Raw genomic sequence first — 20400 nt, forward strand, 5'->3', positions numbered from 1 at the left:
TGTATGTACATTCCTCTTTATTTAATACAGCACAGACACATGACACATACAAAAGAAAGACACTCATGAAACTCCTGCCACATTTAAAGACAGGCACATCTACTCCCAGTTTGAACACTCAAACTGATCACTTCTGATCAAATATCTGCTAATTAACTATAGATGGATTCTCAGATGAAGTCTCCAGCCAAAAGAATAATCCACACCCTGTTTGAAAAAGTGAAATTGAGATACTACTTCCTGGATTATAGAAGCAAGAAAACCACTGAAGAAAAATCACTTTTCTAGAAAACTCAACCCATGAGTTTTTGGAGCAAATATATGCTATTCACCATTTGAGTTTTCAAGCCCATGATATGATAAAAGGTACTAAGAGGAAAGCATTTGTTTCTCAGTTAATTTAACTGTATTTTGAAACGGGAAAGGACCTGAATATACATTCAGAACTGGCATAGGCTTTTTGTGGCAGCAGCTTCCCCTTTCCTGTACTCGTTTTACATGGAAATTAAGCAGGCACCAGGTCTTCTGATAAAGAGCCTAACATACTTCAAAACAGATATTTATAAAAAGGAGAATGAAAGGGTTATTTACAAAATTCATGGCTGGTGCAGTACATCTTTTAAGACACACTATGTTACAATCTTTCAGGTCCTGAGATTATTATGGAAAAAATAATTCAAATATTGTGTTTGGAATCATTGAAATAGAAGAAAAAGATCAATTTATTCTTTTAAATTTTTCAGGTTGGTAGAATACATTTCTGTAAAAAGTAAGCCAAAAACAGTTGGCACAAGTAACTAAATAATGTGTATAATTATACAAGCCCTCATTGAGAGGAGCTATAGATCTGTTGCATGGAAAACATGTCACAAGGAAGACAAATATTCTTCCCACATGGCTCAAACTTTCCACTAATTTTAGAAATACTCAGGTTCAAAGATAGAGCCAAGCTATACACAGAACAGAATAACTGCTTCAGATATGTTTCCCAGACATGGATAATTATAGCACCACTAACTTGATAAAAATAGGTACTTTAAATAAGTCATTAGGAAATCTATGACCATGTTCCACAAGTATCAGTGGATCAATTTTGTCAATAATGATGTCTCCTTGTTTTGTATGGCTAACCAGGTATTTTTTAACGTTTTTTTGCTGAATATTGAGAAAGTATTCAGAAATATTGTTTCAATCAGGAGAAAAATACTAAAATAGAATTTCTAGATTTGTTTAACTTGAAAGCTGCACTATTGTTAGAATCAATTTATGAAAAGCATGTTCTTTTCTAGAATGACAAGCTCAGTTCAATGTTTCATAGTTATACTCACATCAATGTCCAACTGCAGAATTTATCTTACAGCTTAGAAAATCCTAATATGCTTTTAATTTTAAATTGTGATACTTAGGTACTGAATATGATTAAAACATGTTTGCTGATGAATGCAATATGTAACACTGCTCAAAAATGTAAATTAAATTTATTTTAAGTAAATGTTATTGACTGAAAATACATACAAAAAGGAGCACCAGCTTCCACAACATGATTTTTAATCCTCTGAATTCTTCAATTCACTGCTGAAAGGTGCCAAAGAAGAAAGATATTCAGATCTCTTCTCTAAAGAAGCATCTTTGTGAATGCAGATCTAATTAACTAATTGTCCTCTCTTTGCACAGGTGAAACACTTATCTACTTACTGATTTACTAATTTCAAATGGGAAATTGTTCTTTATCTGCATTTTTGATTATAGTCAGTAAAAGTCACCATCAGATTTTAAAAACCTAGTTTCTTAGAACCCTATCATTGTGGTGAAAAGTTTCCTGCTATTTAATATTTAATTTCACTTTTACAAAAATATTTTCATAATACACACATTCAAAAAGCTTTGTCATGTTTCTTTGGGTAGATATTAACAATAGCCGGGAGGTGGTGGCATCTGTAATACTAAACATGGAGTTTTGTAATAAGCAATTGTACTGACTACTAAAATCAAACTAAAGCATTGCAGAGAAAGGCAGTGCTGGAAAGAAAATGCTACTGTACTAAAGACCAACCATCTCTAAAATCTGAGAGCCTTACCTACAATCTTTATTTTTAAATTAGCTGACTTTTCTCAACTATTCCAATGTGTGAGGAGACAATCAAGTATTTTCCTTGATTAAAATACCTAATGTATTATAAAAGACAAAATTTTATAACGCAAAGTGTGTATTACTTATATTGTTTCAGGAGCACTGCAAAGAATTATAAGTGGGATACAAAGCTCCAGAAATGTGTTTGTTACATAGAACATATATATTTCATTGAACAAAAATTGCCCCAGATGAAACTGATGAGAATCCTAGTTTTCTGACATGGTTGAACAAAATATAATTCAATTAAAAGAAACAATCGGTAATTATGTAAATATGGGGATGGATTCAGATTTAGATATCTGCAAGAGGGCTGGCAGAAGATTCTTCTAGGTCAAGGGTGTTACACTTACGATGACACATTGTCGTCATGTGATGTATTGCAACTCCCCCCCCCTTTGCCAAACCTGGGGTGGCCGTGGTCAGAGCATGATGCATTTGGCCTACAGTTTATCCTGATTTATATTATTTCTGGTATCTGAAATGATTGTTATGGAGGCATTCACTTCTGCCAGTCATTTTCCAGGTGTTTAAGCCTAGATCAAATTCATATCTAAATGGGTTATTCTAGGTGATTTCTTCAAGTGTCAATACAAGTTTCTCCAACTTCTAAAGATTGTTAACAAGTATATAAAAAAACGCTAAGCAATAGTGTCCTGAGAAATACATTCAGAAAATAATTCTTAAAAAATAGGAACAAAAGGTTCAAAGTTGTAAAAACTCAATTTTGAAAACCAAATATATAGTTTACAATAAACTTCAGCATGACAACTGATTCCTTTTTTCCTAGTAAGAATTTCCTTGCTATAAGGAAGTTTCTTTAGACTCTTGCAGGAAATTCAACCTCCTTTCTTATCTGTCACTGCAATTAGAAATATGTTAACTAATTACATAAAATACTTTATATTCCTTAATCATACCAAATTGTTTTATCTGAACAAAAGATAGTTCTTTAATTTTTAGCAGTATTCAATATTATTTGAGTATTCAACCATCCATTCGGGATTGATTTGAAATAGAATGCAACATATTTGTTTTAAAGATTAGTAGAACCTTAGTAATAATATATGGTAGTTTTAAAAAGTTAAAACTTTTACATTTTTTTTTAAAAAAAATGTATGATTACTTATTTTGAGTGATGGGTTGCATTCTTACATTTGTCACAGGACTTGGCAACAGATTTGGTAAAAAACAACAACAGTGATATCTTGCTGTTATTTCTTTTGTTTAAAAGCATACTGCTATTCTTTGATTTAGCCAATTTGTTACTTAAAGCAAAATTTTGTTTTACAATGTATCTAAAGATATGTATCTGAGCAATGCAAAGAAGCTCTTGCATATTTGGTGCATCGAAAACTAAAATTTTACTTTAGAAGATTAACTTACTGTCACCATCAACAGGCAGCTTCCTAGGGTGAAGCAATAGGCTTCTTAGGCATCAGAGGCCATATGAAAATATTTTTATTGCAGAAATATAAAATATTTTATTGTCTACTAGTATGTAACCATTCAAATATAAATTTATAACATTTTTAATGTGAAGAAATATTCTGCTCTTTCTCTGTCACAGGGAAAAATGCCAAATTTTAGAATGGCGGGTTTAACATTATGATTATTAGACTGGTATTTTAAATTACAATCTGAAACTCCAGTGGAAATGGTTTAGTGTACTAGAAACCACTTCATTACAGTTGCTCAAATACACTGTTTATAAATTGTGCCAAAGTTCGTTTTCAGAAGTAAACATTAATACTACAAAAAACAGATTCAACATAAAGAAAATAGTGCTGTGTGCAAAGAACAAGCACATAAGAATGACAGTTATGCAACAGCAGTTATAACATTACATATACTGAAGACTAATTACAGAAGGGTAACATTATTTTAACAACATAACGTCATTTGGGCAGGATCAAGAGTTTTCCAAATGTCTCCAAACACTTTTAGGACCTCCGAATATACTTTGTGGGGATAAGGGGGAACAAAAAGAAAAGGCACTTAACCAAAAGCCTGAATCAAGTAAGTTGGAGGAGTAACTCCATTTAGAGATAGAACTAAAGTATATATTTAAAAAAATCTAAAGGTCATACAATTATAATTGCATACACATTTTATGATATCTATTTATTACTCTAATCTTGGTGTTAAACTTTTGGAAAATAAAAAGTGTTCTGTGACCTCCAACATAACAAGTTATGTAAATAGTTAGGTTAAAAAAACTTTCCAAAATCTAACATGATTTTTTTCCTGCACCACCATTCTGAAAAGTTCAAAAATAAGAGTAATAATTATATCATTTGTCAACATTCCAAAAAACTAACATCCTAATTTTTTTCTGGGCAAACAGTTCTAAAAATCACTGTGTAAACTAGATTTAAATGTATTTATAAATATAATCAAAAATATTTTAATGAATGTAGCAGCAAACATAGTAAATAACTGTGAGTCCTAACAAACTACCATCTGATTATGATTCAATGTAACATATAGTAGCTTGGGATTTGAGAATTATTTTAATATCAACCGCTTTGGATCAAATGGAGAGGCTAAATGGAGGTTAGATTAGTCAGCTAAGAGTTTGAAGAAGTATACCATGATTACCTGCCCCATTCATATCCTACTGAATAAATTAAACCCTAATTTCATGGAAACAGATGTCAAACCCACAGCACCCACACCTGAGATTTTGACTCAACATTCCCATCTGTCTTGCTAGAAACAAGACTATATAAAAGGCTGAAAAAGGAATGATATTAAGCCATCAAATATTTTCTCGGGGATGAAAGTATGCATTGTTAAGACAGTTCTTTGTTTATATACTCTCCCTATATTTCATAAAGATCCAAAATAACCTAAGGAATTGCTAACTGTCGCCATTGGGACAAGAAACACATAATTAAAATGATTCTGAAATTCAAAACTTGTATGTCAAAATTATTGCTTATATTTGAGGCTCAGTGTAAGATCACTATTTTAGCCCTAACTCTCAAAATAATTTAAATTCAGAACGAAAACTGTACCTTTTTTATTGCTTGTGAATACTGAACAGATTTAACATAAGAGCTATTTAACTCTCCAAATACATTTTAAGACAAACTAGGCTGTTAAAAATATCTAAATTAAAAATTGCTGTGCAGGAAGTATATCTCTCTTGCATTGTAATGGTGCTGATATTCTATCGGCTCTTTTCAGTTCTGATTATCTTTTTAAAGTCCTTATGTCCATTGTAGAGAAGCTCATGGAGTTATTGTTTAGATTTATTCTAATCATAAAAATCTTGTTTTATTGAGAACATCAGGAGTAATTGTCTTCTATCATTTATTTCACGGCATTATGTCTCCAGATACTCCAGTTTGCTATTAAGCTGAAAAGAGCTGAACTCTCTTCATATATTTAGCAAAACAAAGAGGCCCCAATTGCATGCCATGTAATAAGAATCATAAATTCAAATCAATTAATGTGCTTCTATTAAATTCTACATGGGAAATATTGAAGACCAACTAAAAAGCCACTTGTGTTATTTAGTTTTATGAGAAAAAAATCACTCTTTTAACATAAACATAAACCGTTTTCTGCCACCAAATATTTTGCTTTAAATTTACGGAAAAATATAATCAGAAACATATAATTCCTACTAATTCTATTCTGTACTGTGTATTATTTCTAAAAGGGAAAAATGTTTGGAATCAAAAGGTAAATCTCTATTTTAAAATGTTTTACCTTTCACACTTTCTATCATTGTGTATAAGGGAAAACTAAATCTAAAAGTTACTAACTACTTAATATTTAGCTTTCATAATGTAATATGGAATGTCGGGGTCTTATTATGCTTTTCTTTTAAAGATAATTTCATTTTTATTTTAAAACCATTGTTTCAAATATAATTTTTTATTTTAAATCTTTTCTTCCAAATATATTTTTTTATATGTGCTTGTGTGTGTACATGCTTAAATACACAGATTTGAAGTTGCCAAAAGGAAACAACTTATGTAACAGTAAGTCTCTTAGTAAGAACTGTATATTTGGCTATTTGTAGGATATGCTCATGGAAAACATTTTGCTTACCTTTGAAATGCAGGTAAATCAATCAAGAGAATAAAATTAACCTATTGATATTGAAGGGAGAAGAAACAAAGGCTTTGCAGAAGCAAAAAACATTCTGAACTTTGTAGTTTCTTGTACCAAACTATCAAACAGTTATGTTTTTTAAAAAACCCTTTGTTTACCTTGTATCAAGATTGATTTGACTCTATTTTTAATCCGTATTTTGTGCAAGTTTTTTAAAAAATTAATAGGGTCAACCCAACATTCAGTTACTATGTTTATATTATATATTATTTAAATATACACACGTTTTACAAATAAGATAAGTAGTAATCTGAATTAGTAAGATTAGTTACCTGGCTTTTAAAGATGAAATAACATATCTTTGTAAACTTGGTAACTAAATACATGTCTGTCACAAAACAGCAGAAGAGTTATCTTGGCCACCATACAGTAAAACTATATGCACATAAGAATAATTCTATAGGAAGCCATAAACATTATTGAGTTTCATACTGTAGCAATTAATGCTGCTCAATAGATACAGCTAGTTGTCTTTTTAAAATGTATTTCCCTTTAGAGCAGCACAAGAGATTGCAGTTGGAATTAAATAAGCCTCCAGCAAAACATGCTGGCATATGTACATATTTCTGCTGGATGATGACCATATCGCCAGGAATGTTTAAAAAACCAACTCTTACTAAAAAATAAAATATCAGATTTAAATTAAAGAAAAAGCTTTAGTTTGGGGAATTAAACTATGATTTCTAGATTTGACCTCCACTGAAACATTTACAACATAATGTGACATTGTTTTGACTATTTCTCCCAGAATTACATCCTGAAATACATTTCTTCTGCATTAATTAATGAGTGCAATACAAAGCAGTTCCTACATTTCTTTCCTAGACTCTAACATAATGGTTTCAAAATCAAAGCCAGCCTACAAGTTGTATGTTCAAGCAACAACAAATCAAGTATCTCCCAGTTTAGCAGATTTAAAGAATACTGGGAATAAGAATGTTAAAGCCTAAACAGAAGGCACCTCAACTATACTCTTTGGAGAGAGCTTTGAACAGTTCTGATAAAAGGTCTTACTTAAAAGCTGTAAGGAATCAATACAGCATATATCTTCTCAAAGCTAATAGAAGAGGAAGAAGAATCCGAAACTATCTTCACAAAGGAGAGAAACGGAATATCTCTACATTCTATCATTATATGAAAAATAAGGCAACTCTGAAATGGTTCAGCAAATCTAAAAGTGGTAAAATAAACCTTCCATCAAAGATAATGAAAACAAAGGTATGCTCTGATAAAGCCAATTCAAGCTAATCTTATATTTGAAATTTTGATACTAAAAGGAAGATTTTAAGTTCCACTAAAATGTGTGTGATTACAAAACAGTCTCCATTTTTTAAATCTTTATCTGAAATAGAAAATTCTCTGTTCTGATCAGTTACAGTATCTAGGGAAAATATTACCCAAAGCAAATTATGTATAATCTTCAGGCTCTTCAAAAGCAAACAAGCAGCTTTGATTTTGGGTAGAGAAAATGCGTACTTCCTTTTATGCTGATATAAAACACTTTTTCTCCTCTATACTTCACCTTATTCAAACTTGCAGAGAATGTTTCTAACTGCTATAGCTTGTAGACTTTCCTGAAGCCTCCACATGGCTGAACGAATGGCCTTATTTGCATGGTGGATACAGATGTCTATTTTAGTTTCCTTTCATAGTTCCTTTATCAGACATCAGCCTGCAAAAAGGTTTGGGTTGCTGTAGGTTTGACAACTGAACCTGTTTGGCCAACCCTTTCTGAGACAATTGGGATAAAAGGCTTTGAGAACTGTCCTGAAAACAAAATCAAACTATGAATTTTTTTAATAAGAACACTTTCCTCCTTTTTCTTCTCTCTTTGATCAAGTATTTTTTTTTGTCCTCACCACAGTGCTTAGGATCAGAATATGTAAACATTGACAGAAACAGCAGCTCTGTGTCCATGTAAGCACTTTCCCAACTGGTCATTCTCCATCAGCAAAGTAGAACCACATTTACTCCCTTATTTAGCAGGACATCACTGGGTTTTCCTCTGTAACTTAGCATCCACTTTGCTTTGGCCATCTAGAATTGAGGATGAAAAAGAGACAGCAATTCATAAAAGAGAAATGATGATTCATTAAATTTCTCTATCACTGCAATCATGTGATCCTTGGTGGTACACAAAATATAGAAAATAAATATCATTGATTTTTTAAAAAAGTCCAAAGTATAAACAAGCAAACACATAGATGGTCACAATCAACCAACAGTCAAGCTAAATTGAAGAAACATTTAAAAGATCCCATGACAGAATCATCTTAATAGTTAATTTATTTTACCTTTGAATACTAAAGTGAATCTAGCTTTCATGGGAAGCCTATTTCATAATCTGAAGGTCATGAAAGAGAAGCAACTTCTCCTAGCTGCAGTACCCACAACTTCATAAAAATAAAGAACCACAAACATTTTTCCCCAGAATGTATATATTATGTAGGCCAACTCTATCTGGAGAAAGTGTTTCTTGAGGTAACTTAATGTCAAGCCAAGTTAAGCTTTATAGATAAAAAAACCTTTAATTAATTAAATTAAATTGTACCTAGAAAGTTGCAGATTAAACCAGGGACCACAACACAGGTACAATATGTTTCTGACTTCCACTGCCAGTTAACAGGCAGACTACTGCCTTTTTCAAAGTGATTTTTAGAGGCAGTCTCATGTAAAGTGCCTGTCTGTTCTATAGGGTAGATCAGGCTCAAAAATTAATGTCAAGCAAGAATTACTTTTACTGTAACAGATGCAGTAAAAAAAAATCTTGCAAATCTGATCTGCTTCCTCCTCCCCTCTAGCTCTGAGAACTAGGGAGGATTTTCTCTCTCACACATTACTTTCTTCACCTGAGCTCAAGACTCTTTTATGTGATCATTGCCTTCCTAGCATCTTCCTCCTGACCTTCAAGGCCTTTCCCTCTTCCCACTTACAGTTCTTTACAGTAGTTTAACCAAGTACTGATGACATCATGAGTTACCATTGTGAAACTCTTCCGAGCAATTGGCACGCTGTAGTCCCTGTTTCTCACTCCTGAGTCCAAGAGAACCCGAGTCACAGACCTGCTCTCTCTCAAAGCCAGTGTTACATCTCCAAAAAAGAGCCACATGAGTGAAAAATAGCAACTATTTCTTGGTTGAGTTCAAAACACCTAGAAAAGGCTTCAATCATTGTATTGCTAACACAGCCCAGGATGGTGATGTATGATTGGGTATAATCATCTCCCAGTGCCTTCAAGTAGGTATTAAAGAACAGAGAGAACTGAACTCTGGAGCATGTAAGATGGGATAAAAATAAATAAATAGGTATATGTTCCGACCCCCCTCTCCACGCCTATGAATAAACCAGAACACAGGCTTGGCTGTTTGCCACTGTTTAATTACTGAGATAACAAATCCTTTGGCTGAGGGCCCAGACAACTCATGTTCAATAAAGCAACCCAGATGAAGCAATGCAGAGATAGTCCAAACGAGCAGACACGGTTAGAATACATAATTTTCTTAACTACTAATTTGAATGGTTGTTTCCTGCAAATGTCCCCTCCCAACGTCTCACCTATAATCTCTCTTGGGAGGGGCCAATCCACAACCATCTGTGCTTAATAATCTTCTGTGAATTTGCCTACGGAGTTGCTGCTTCCGTTTCTCAGCCCTTCACAATCTAGCATCAGGGACAAACTGCCTTTGATCCTCCCCACTGATCCATGCCTCAGGCGCCTCCTGGTGGCCAACCAGCCTCTCTGGTCCCTGCTCTGAGTCTGAACCCTGCACAGGGTCCTCCACATCGTCCAGGGCAGACTCATATGGTTCCTCGCTATCCGAGTCCATCAGCAGGTCAACCGGATCTTGCTGGGCCACAACATGTATGGAATGATGAGTTTTATATTTGTTAATATTATATTAGGGCTGTTTGGAAACTTTGTTGACAATAGGATTGGAAAAACCATTGGTTTTTGGACTTGCCTATGATTAAGAATTATGGGAAGAGATTTTATATGTTAATTAAGAGGAGATGAAGTGATATTGAAACCATTTATACTTGTCTTGATTCTTTTTCTTTTATCTGTCTTTTCTGACCATGCCTACTTAGCATGGTCGTAACAACCTTCCTTAAGAATGAATTTAAAATTAGTGTAGGCAAAAACCAACATATTCAACACTTACAAAAAGACTTGTTCATGCTAGGCCATAATGTATGGGTTTTTTTTTGACTGACTAGCCAGTGTCACTGTATAGTATGGTTTGGGGCTTACTTTATGAGTGAGTTAGACCACTATGGTTTGTTTCACAAATTAGGGTAACAATAAACCATGATTTAGTACAATATATGATCCCAACCCATATAAATCACTCTAGCATCTGACTGCAGAAGCAATAACATTACATTCAACAGTCTTGAACTTTGACTCTTGTTAATTGTGTTTCAACAGAATGACCATTGTCTTACCTGAAGGGTCCTTTTCAGGGCGCTGCAACGGAGAGTCCAAAGAAGGGTTAAACACAGCCAATCTGCCCAGAACTGAATTGAAAACTTTAAGCCACGCCTCTGGTGCCGACTCTCCTCAGATTTATTCAATGAAGACGTGGAACAGTTGCGCGCTGAAACTTCAACTGGAAGTCTAATATGGAACAAGTCAAAAATAGTCCAACAACAATAACAGAAACAACAAACAACACTGTGACTTCACAAACACCAGCGGAGAATAGACCCCAGGGCGGGGTGGACTCTCCGTTGCAGCGCCCTGAAAAGGACCCTTCAGGTAAGACAATGGTCATTTTCCAGGGCGCTGCTCTGGAGAGTCCAAAGAAGGGACATGCCCAAGCTAACTGTCACTAGGGCGGGAAGGCTCAGCCATCAGGGTCGCTCCGCTGGTATGGATGCCCTGAAGAACACGCCTCCCAAAGGCCCCTTCCGCCGATGCAAAACTGTCCAGTTTGTAATTTCGGACAAATGGAGACAGAGAAGTCCAGGTGGCCGCCTTGCAGATCTCTTCAATCGGTGCCTGTGTAGACCAGGCAGCTGTGGTGGCGGCGCTTCTAGTCGAATGTGCTGTGATATTGCGAGGCACAGGAACGGACTGTAAAACGTGGGCAAGCGCAATGCAGGCTCGCAGCCATCCGCCGATGGTAGATGAAGAGACCTTCTTGCCTTGAGAAGCTGGTTGAAAGGAGACGAATAGAGATTCGGATTTCCGAAAACTGGCCGTGCGCTTGATGTATCTGCGAATAGTCCTGCACACATCCAGCATGTGCCAGCGCTTTTCCCTCGGGTGCCGAGGATGCGGGCAAAAATCCGGAAGGACCACCTCCTGCACCCGATGAAACCAGGAATTGACCTTCGGAATGAAGGAAGGGTCCAGCCTCAGGATTACTCTGTCGTTACGAATGAGACACAAGTCCTCTCTGACTGACAAGGCAGCCAGTTCCGATATGCGACGAGCAGACGTGATAGCGACCAGAAAAACCGTCTTGAATGTGAGGTGTCTGAGACTGGCCGTCTTAATGGGCTCAAACGGGGGCCCGATGAGGGACCGCAACACTACATTGAGATCCCAAGATGGGTATCTGTGGACCACTGGGGGTCTCAGGTTGGTCGCTCCCCTGAGGAAACTGCGGATGGTCGGATTCCGGCCAAGAGATGCGTAGCCCTCAACTGAGAGGATGGTTGACAGGGCTGCCGCCTGGCGCCTCAGGGTGTTAGGTGCCAGGCCCTTGTCCAAACCTTCCTGCAGGAAGTCCAGGATGACAGGAACCGAAGCAAGGGGCGCAGACGTACCATGAGCCGTGCACCAGCTGGCGAAGGATTTCCAAGTGGCGTCGTAGATGCGCGTCGTGGACTGCCGTCGTGGTGCTTGGATGGTGCCAATCACCTTGTCTGACAACTTGCCTCTGCTTAGGAGATCCCTCTCAAGTGCCAGACGGCCAGCTGCAGCCACTGGGGTTCTGGATGTTGAAGGGCCCCCTGGCTGAGAGAGATGTCCTGTGGAGGAATCCGCCACGGTGGTGTGATCGAAAGACTCACCAAGTCTGCAAACCAGGTTCTCCTGGGCCAGTACGATGCTACCAGCAGCACCTCCGCCTCCTCTGCTAGGATCTTCCTGATGACTCTGGGAAGAAGAGGTAGCGGGGGAAAAGCGTAAAGCAGACCTTTCGGCCACGGGCCGTGCAGCGCGTTGACTCCTTCCGCCCTCGGGTCGTGGAACCTTGTGAAGAACCGCGGAAGATGCGCGGTGGCCGCGGTGGCGAACAGGTCCACCAGCGGGAGGCCGAACCTCTGGGACAGTTGCTGGAACAGCAGCGGATGTAGACGCCACTCCGAGTGGTCGACTGTGGATCTGCTCAGCCAGTCCGCCTGGGTGTTGCTCGTGCCCGAGATGTGCTCTGCCTGAAGAGAAAGGAGATACCTCTCCGCCCATCGACCCAAGAGCTCCGCCTCCTTCATCAGGGATCTGGAGCGCGTTCCCCCCTGTCGATTGATGTGCGCCTTGGTGGCGACATTGTCTGTCATGATGCGCACGTGGTGGCCCTGAACGGTGCTCTGGAAGCGCTTCAGCGCAAGCCTGACTGCCCTCAGCTCCAGCCAGTTGATGCTGTGAGCGGCTTCGGAAGGGGACCACCTGCCCTGTGCGAGCTGGTTGTGGCAGTGGGCCCCCCAACCGAACAGGCTGGCATCCGTTGTGATGGTGAGCCTGACTGGCTCCTTGAATGGCGACCCCTTTAACAGGGCCGGAGACAACCACCACTTTAGAGAGCAACGTACCTCTGCTGGAACTGGAATCAGTCTTGTTGAGCTGCTTTCGTTTGTTCTTTGATATGGAAGCAGGAGCCACTGTAGGGGACGGGAGTGAAGTCTCGCCCAAGGCACGATTGACAGACACGAGATCATCTTGCTGAGGAGCTGTGAGAGCTGAACCGCCTTGACTAGACGTGACTGCTGCACCTGAACGACCATCTCCCGAAGGCTGGCCACCCTTTCCGGGGACAGGGATACCGTGCACGAGGTGGTGTCGATGACGGCCCCTAGATGCTTCAGTCTGGTCGTGGGAACGAGATGACTTTTTTCCAGGTTGATGGTGAACCCGTGGTCCCGGAGCGCCTGCATGGTGTGTTCTAGGTCGCTGACAGCTTGTTGATGCGATGATGACAGAATGAGAACATCGTCTAGGTAACAGTGGAGTCTGACCGGACGTGACCGTAGAAAAGCCGCCACGGCTGCGAGAACCTTTGTGAATGTCCTGGGCGCCGATGACAGGCCGAATGGCATTGCCCGGTACTGGTAATGGAGGCCCGCGTAAGAGAACCTCAGGAACTTGCGGTGGGCTTTGCGGATAGGGATGTGGAGGTAGGCCTCTTTGAGGTCTATGGACGTTAGTATATCGCCTGGCCTGATGCACCCCAAGATGGACTGGAGGGACTGCATCTTGAACCTGCGATATGTCACGTGGTGATTGAACCTCTTTAGATCTAATATCCCCCTCCACCCTCCTGAGTTTTTGGGGACCAGAAACAGGATGGAGTAAAACCCTCTTCCTTCCTGGCCTGCTGGGACAGGTTCTATGGCCCTGATCTCCTTGAGGTGCCTTATCTCCTGTTCCATGAGGGATCTTTTGACTAACCCTGAGGGAACTGGACACCGGATGAAGTGGCGGGGAGGGGGGGACCAGAATTCTAAAGTGAGACCCATGCGGACCGTTTGAAGAACCCACTGGTCCGACGTGGTCTGCTCCCATTTGGCGTGGAACAACTGCAACCGCCCTCCTATGGGAGCTGACCTGTGATGGTCATTTATACCTCCTAAAAGGTCGGGAGCCGGAGCCCCCCCGAAATGGCCGCTTGGAGAAGGGCTGCTGGCGACCTCTGTCTCGAAAGAACTGACGGTCCTGAGACCGCTCACCCTGCTGGGGATACGCCCGATGATAGGGGGCGGAGCTGGTGGAGGGCTCATTGTTCCGAAAGGCCTGCCTCCTGTAAGAGCCAGGACCTTTACGATCAGGCTTTTTGGTGACTGATGGCATCACTTTCTTTTTGTCCTTGTTTTCCACAAGGACTGGATCAAGGACCTCACCAAACAGCTTGTCCCCTTTAAAGGGGGCAGTAACAAGCTTCCATTTGGAGCGCATATCCACATTCCAGTGCCTAAGCCACAGGAGGCGTCTGGAAGTAACATTAGACGCTAGGGCACGCGAGGCAAACTTAGCAGCATTCAGAGTGGCATCAGCAGTGTACTCTGTGGCTGCCATGATTTTATTGATATCCTGCCTGACTTTAACGTCCTTGGCAGGTATCTTCCTCAACAACTGCCTCAGCCACAGGAGAGCCGCCCTGGAGAAAAAGAAGGCTGAAGCGGAGGACTTAATGGCCCATGCAGCTGCCTGATGGGTCTTGTGACAAGCAGTTTCGGTTCTCTTGTCCTCAGCCTTGAGCCCCTCCAACAGGTCAGGAGGGAGCACAGAAGAGGAGGTAAGAGCCGCTACAGGGGGATCGATAGGAGGGAGCTTGAGCAGCTCCTCCAGGCTGGCATCCACCGTATATAGCTTCTTGTCATGGCTGCTGGGGGTAGCCATGGTAGCTGGCTGCGCCCACTGTCTTTGAACTAAATTGAGGAACATCTTGGGTACAGGAACTATTTCCTGGACCGAAATGGGTTCCCCAAAGAGATCCCCAGATAGATCATCAGGGTCTACAACCACCTGAGCTGGGGGGGTGGACCCCATGTGAGTTGAGATCTTAGCCTTATCTAAAATGGTTTTGAAATTATCCAAATTAAATAAGCCTGAAAAGGCCGGCTTTTTGGCGGGGCTTGCCTCATCCCCAGAGAATTCAGCTTCCTGCCTAGGAAGAAATTCCTCTTCTTCCTCCCAGTCTGACTCATCGGAGGCCACTGAAGAATGCAGGGACGGAGGTGGAAGGCTAGGAGTCATCTCTCTGGAATCCTCCTGGGGTTGCAAATGGTGGGTCTTGCGAGTGCGCTTGCCACCTTTTCGCATGCCTGCCTCAATGCCCTGGGAAATGGCCCTGTTAATTATTTCCTGCATTTCAGTGGATAGGTTAGGCCCTTGGTCCTCAATGGGGCGAACCCTTTGAGTGGGCCCGGGGATCGGCTGTTGAGGGGCTAAGGGCCCCATTGGAGCTGGTCCCTCATCCATATCAGAGGGACAGGCAAAGAGATCAGCCTGATCAGCCATGGAATGGCCTGGAGAAGTTGCCATGGCCAAGGAATCCCCTTCCTCTTCACTATCAGAAATGGGGCCTCCCTGGGCTGGAGGAATTTCCCTGGAGGGCTCCCTAGGAGACACCGAAAGGGAAGATTGGGCCTGCTGTTGGGCTTTGGAAACCTGTTTTTCTAAGGCCTTCTGTCGCCTTAATGCATCTTTGTCTAGGCCTGAGCCCTGCTTGGGGCCATGCCTGGAGTAAGGCTTACTCCCTCTAATGGCCTCCCTGGCAGCTTTCCCGGCCTGTCTTACAGGGGCTCTGGAAGAGACACCCTCAGAAGTCTCAGGGGCCTGATCTGCCATGGTAACAATCACTGGTTGGGGCAGTAGGGGGATGGGAAAACCACCACTCACCACCTCCAGAAAGCCCACCGCAGCACGATGCTCCTGAGGAGACAGAGAAACTGCAAGGCCTGAAGTAGCTTGGAATTTCTTAGGCGCAAGCAGAATTCGCTCCCAGCGCCTGCAGGAGAGTAAAGGAGGCGACCCAGCAGGCCACGATCCCACGCCGCTATCACTTGCTTGGATTGGGGCCCAGGTCGCCGGTCACACCGGGCAAGTCTGACTCCACACGGCTCCTGCAAAGAGCCAGGCACCAGGCAGCTGCGGCAAAACACTTTTAAAAGTAAAGCCGGAAGATTGCGCAATCCAAAATGGTGGCCGGAACTCACCGGAGCTTTTGCGCGCCAATTTTAAAGAGGGAAGAAGCCAAAATGGCTGTCCTGGAAGCCCACGCAGCAATTTGACTTGCTAGAAGCACAAATTGCAGCGGAGGGCTTCCAGTGGGAATCGGCCCCCAGTAGGGGTGCCCCAACAGCGCTGGCGTCGGCACTCCGACCCACGCGCTTCCCCCAACAGCTGCCTGTGGCTTCTAGGAGCCAGAGCAAAGCCCCGGACTCCAGGAGAGCCGAAAGGGTGAGAAAAACCCAATTAAAAAGGGAAAAAAACAAACTTAAATTTAAACTCACCAGCCTGCTCTAAAAATCCTTAAATATGCTGTTTTAAAAAATTATTCTTCCTCTGGAGAGTCCAAGGAATCAATCTTAGAACTGGAGAAATCTTAAAGCGCGTCTACTGGGCTAGCTGAATTGAAAAAATCTGAGGAGAGTCGGCACCAGAGGCGTGGCTTAAAGTTTTCAATTCAGTTCTGGGCAGATTGGCTGTGTTTAACCCTTCTTTGGACTCTCCAGAGCAGCGCCCTGGAAAATGTTTTTTCTTAGAACTGATCAGGTAATTACCAAAGGCTACACCGTATTTCATATTCTCTCCCAGTAATGACAAGAAGGATGAGATATACCTGAATGGGGAAAAAATTAAGGCTTAACACCAGGTGGAGAATTATGTCTGTAACAAAATTGCTGAATAGTACTTTCTCCCATGCTTTGGGCACATTTCATGGAAAACATGTTAGAATTGGAAGAGTTTATTCACGTAACTGAATCCAATCTCCTGTTCAAGTCAAATTAGACCTGCAAATTAGAGCATCTCTAAGAGTCTCCAATTAGAGAATCTAAGAGATTCACAGGGATGCACAGAGATTCAGTGGCTAAGACGCTGAGCTTGTCATTCAGAAGGTCGGCGGTTTAGCAGTTTGAATCCCTAGCGCCGTGTAACAGAGTGAGCTCCCGTTACTTGCCCCAGCTTCTACCAACCTAGCAGTTTGAAAGCATGTAAAAAATGCAAGTAGAAAAATAAGAACCGCTTTGGTGGGAAGGTAACAGTGTTCTGTGCGCCTTTGGCATTTAGTCATGCCGGCCACATGGCCATAGAGACATCTTTGGACAGCGCTGGCTTTTCTGCTCTGAAACAAAGATGATCACCGCCCCTTAGAGTTGGGAACGACTAGGACATACTGTATGTGCGAGGGGAACCTTTCCCTTTCCCTAAGAGATTCACAATGAGTAAAGAGAATCCCGCCATGCTTCTGAGAAAGTTGTTGCATTGTCAAAACTGGTTCTAAGAAATTTTTATCACTGTAGAAACTGTACTGTAAGACAGTTGGTTTCTCTTTAGAAAAGTCAGAAAATACATTTTCTTACCTGAATAAGCTTGCTGCAAATGAGCAGGCAGAGATGTATGAGACAGTGCTGCTGAATGCTGAGCTCCTGACTGTAAACCCTTCAATAAATCTGACATGGCACACAAAAGGAAAAATAAACCCAGATATAGTCATAAAATTAACATGGTCATATTTTTCTTTGCCTTTCTGTAGACAGCAAGTTTAGTTATTTAATGGTGTAGTACTGAAATTTGGGATTTATAAATTCAAGTGGGTGACTTTAAGCCAATTACTATCTTGCCAGTCCAAAACTACAAGTTTGGTCACTGTGATAATGTCAATTGAATTGAACAGAAATACAAGTTCTTCACAGTCAAAATATAGAATGTGAAAAGTATGAAAACCTTGTAATTGTCAAAGTAGAAATGAAGTTATAATACTGGATGCCTAAGAAACAAATGAAATTAAGAGTTGAGGGGTCCTTGGTGCTCTCTGAGATTGGTTGTTTTCTTGTAGACATTTCATTACCTAAATTAGGTAACATCATAGGTGTTAGTAGATGATTGGGCAGTTTACCGTTAGCTTGTTTGGCAGCTCCTTGATTGGGGTATTGCCTAAGATGGGTACTTAAATAACTGAAAGAAAACAACCAGCTCAGAGAGTACCAAGAAACCCCCATTTCAACTCTTGGCTACAAACATTCTCCTTTATCAGTAAATGGAACAGAATGGCTCACTCAGGGCATGACTCCATATACAGGTAATCCTCGACTTACAACCATTCTTTTAGTGACCATTTGCAGTTACAACAGCACTGAAAAAAGTGACTTAATGACCGTTTTTCACATGACTGTTGCAGCATTATTGTGATCATGTGACCCAATTTTGGATGCTTGGTAATTGGCAGGTATTTATGATGGCTGCAGTGTGCTGCGGTCAAGTGGTACCTTTTTCGACCTTCTGACAAGCAAAGTCAATGGGGAAACCAGATTCACGTAACAATTGTGTTACTAACTTAATAACTGCAGTGATTGACTGTGGCAAGAACCAACTGTGGCATGAAAAGTTGTAAAATAGGGAAAATTCATTTAATAACTGTCTTGCTTAATAACAGCAATTTTAGGCTCAATTATGGTTGTAAATTGAAGACTACCTATGAAGGAAAGGTTTGGCAACAATACTTGAAAAAAGGACATTGCTAAGCATCTGCTTAAGGATTAGATCTATTAAAACTATAGATATCCAATAAATATATCAATGTTATGCATGAATGTACATTAACTAAAATGCTATGAAAGAAAAAAATGAAGAAATTTGAGACAAATTTAAAAGGAAAGCTCCAACAGAAGGTATTATATCAAGAAAAGACATAGTGCTATTAATCAGAAACTGAAATACAAAAGTTGGAGAAATGGTGGAAGCTGGGATCACAAATTTTGAACTGGGGATATAACACTATTCATTGCTAGTCCCTGCAATGTATGCCAAGCACCAAATGGACTATGTACAGGAAGCAAAATAAGGAACAACAGCATCACATTAGCAAGACACCGATTGTAGAAAAGATTATGAATTATTTCAAATGTACAAGTTAAACTTAGATAATTAGAGAAGATAAGGTATACCAGCAAAATATGATCTGAAGAATTTACAAGAGGAAATTAGTTTTATTTATTTATTTAATTTATAGACCACCTATTTCACTGTTACAGTGACTCTCGTCAGCTTACAATATAATAAAAAGGTAAAAAAGATTTCAAAATAATTAAAATTAAAAGGATTAAAGAAGAATCTAAAACCTAAGTGGATGGGCAACATGGGGGTAGGGATCTTCTTTATATCCCATCAGCCACTCCCAACATAGCATGCCTCTATCAGGGACTCAGAACAGCTGGTAGAGCCAGGTTTTACGGCTCTTCCAGAAGGCCAGGAGTATAGGAGTAGGCCTGACCTCCAGCGGTGTAGTGTTCACCTACTTCACATCTAATGCACAGCTGTAAAACTAAACACTGAGAAGGAAAATACAGAGAAAAAGAAGTGGATAAAACTGAAGAATGAATGAATGAATGCCTTCAAACTATAGATTTGTTTGAAGGCAGTTATTTATTAAAGGAGTATAGATTTGTTTGAAGGCAGTCGTTTACTAAAAAAAAAAAAGAATCAATCAAATAGTCCTGGACCAATAAAGCTTGTCTTCTTTCCTGTTGCAATGATCTGCAACTAGAAACTAGTATTCTTCAGCAGTAATTCAAGCAGATGCTGGAAAAGAAATTGGCGATGTTGAAGTAAATAGAAAACAACAACAATAATGGATAAGATGAATAGATAGAATCAAAGAAATTGCAGAATGAGTTTGGAAGAACTACAAGTTATTAAACAGTGAGAACTTATCCATATAGTCACCAGTAGCTGAAATTGACTTGGTGGTACCTAACTATAGGCTTGCTCCAAAGATAAACTGTCTGTTACCACAAAGGTTGAATATGGACTTTGTTGTCTTCAAAAGAGTGGCCTGTGTCTTTTAAATGCAGATGGATTGCTGAATCTAGTCCTCATGTGTTTGTTCTCATAGGACTAGATTCAGTAGTCCATCTGCATTTAAAAGACACAGGCCACTCTTTTGAAGACAACAAAGTCCATATTTTGAACAGAGAAGATAGCTAGTTTGAAAGAGGGGTTAAAGAGGCTATCTATGTCAAAATTGAACAGTCCTCTCTCAACAGAGGGGGAGCGGGATACAACATCATCTCTCTCCAATCTACAACACGGTCCTTTCAACAGTTCCAAGAAGGCTCCACACTCATTTGCACCACTCAGATGACCCTGATGATGCAGATAAATCTCCAGGTGACCTTAAAGACCCACTAAAAGAATGCAAATGACCAGCTGTCTGCAAGGAGTATAAATCCTTCCATTCCTCACTATCCAGTCA

At 40.4% G+C, this 20400-nt stretch overlaps 1 protein-coding gene across 2 annotated transcripts in view; it reads right to left on the reverse strand.

The window, feature by feature from the left end:
- UBN2 (ubinuclein 2) overlaps positions 1-20400 on the reverse strand; it is a 73225-nt gene continuing 52825 nt past the window's right edge. For both annotated transcript variants that reach the window (XM_081957690.1, XM_081957691.1), the window contains exons 16-17: positions 17510-17599; positions 1-8296 (exon numbers count right to left, since the gene is read on the reverse strand). In XM_081957690.1, the coding sequence (XP_081813816.1) occupies positions 8250-8296; positions 17510-17599 (137 nt within the window). In that variant the 3' untranslated portion in view covers positions 1-8249. The remainder of the gene's footprint in view (positions 8297-17509; positions 17600-20400) is intronic.

The sequence above is a fragment of the Natrix helvetica genome (assembly GCF_964273705.1).
Source record: "Natrix helvetica genome assembly, chromosome: 6".
NCBI classification, from domain to species: Eukaryota; Metazoa; Chordata; class Lepidosauria; order Squamata; family Natricidae; genus Natrix; species Natrix helvetica.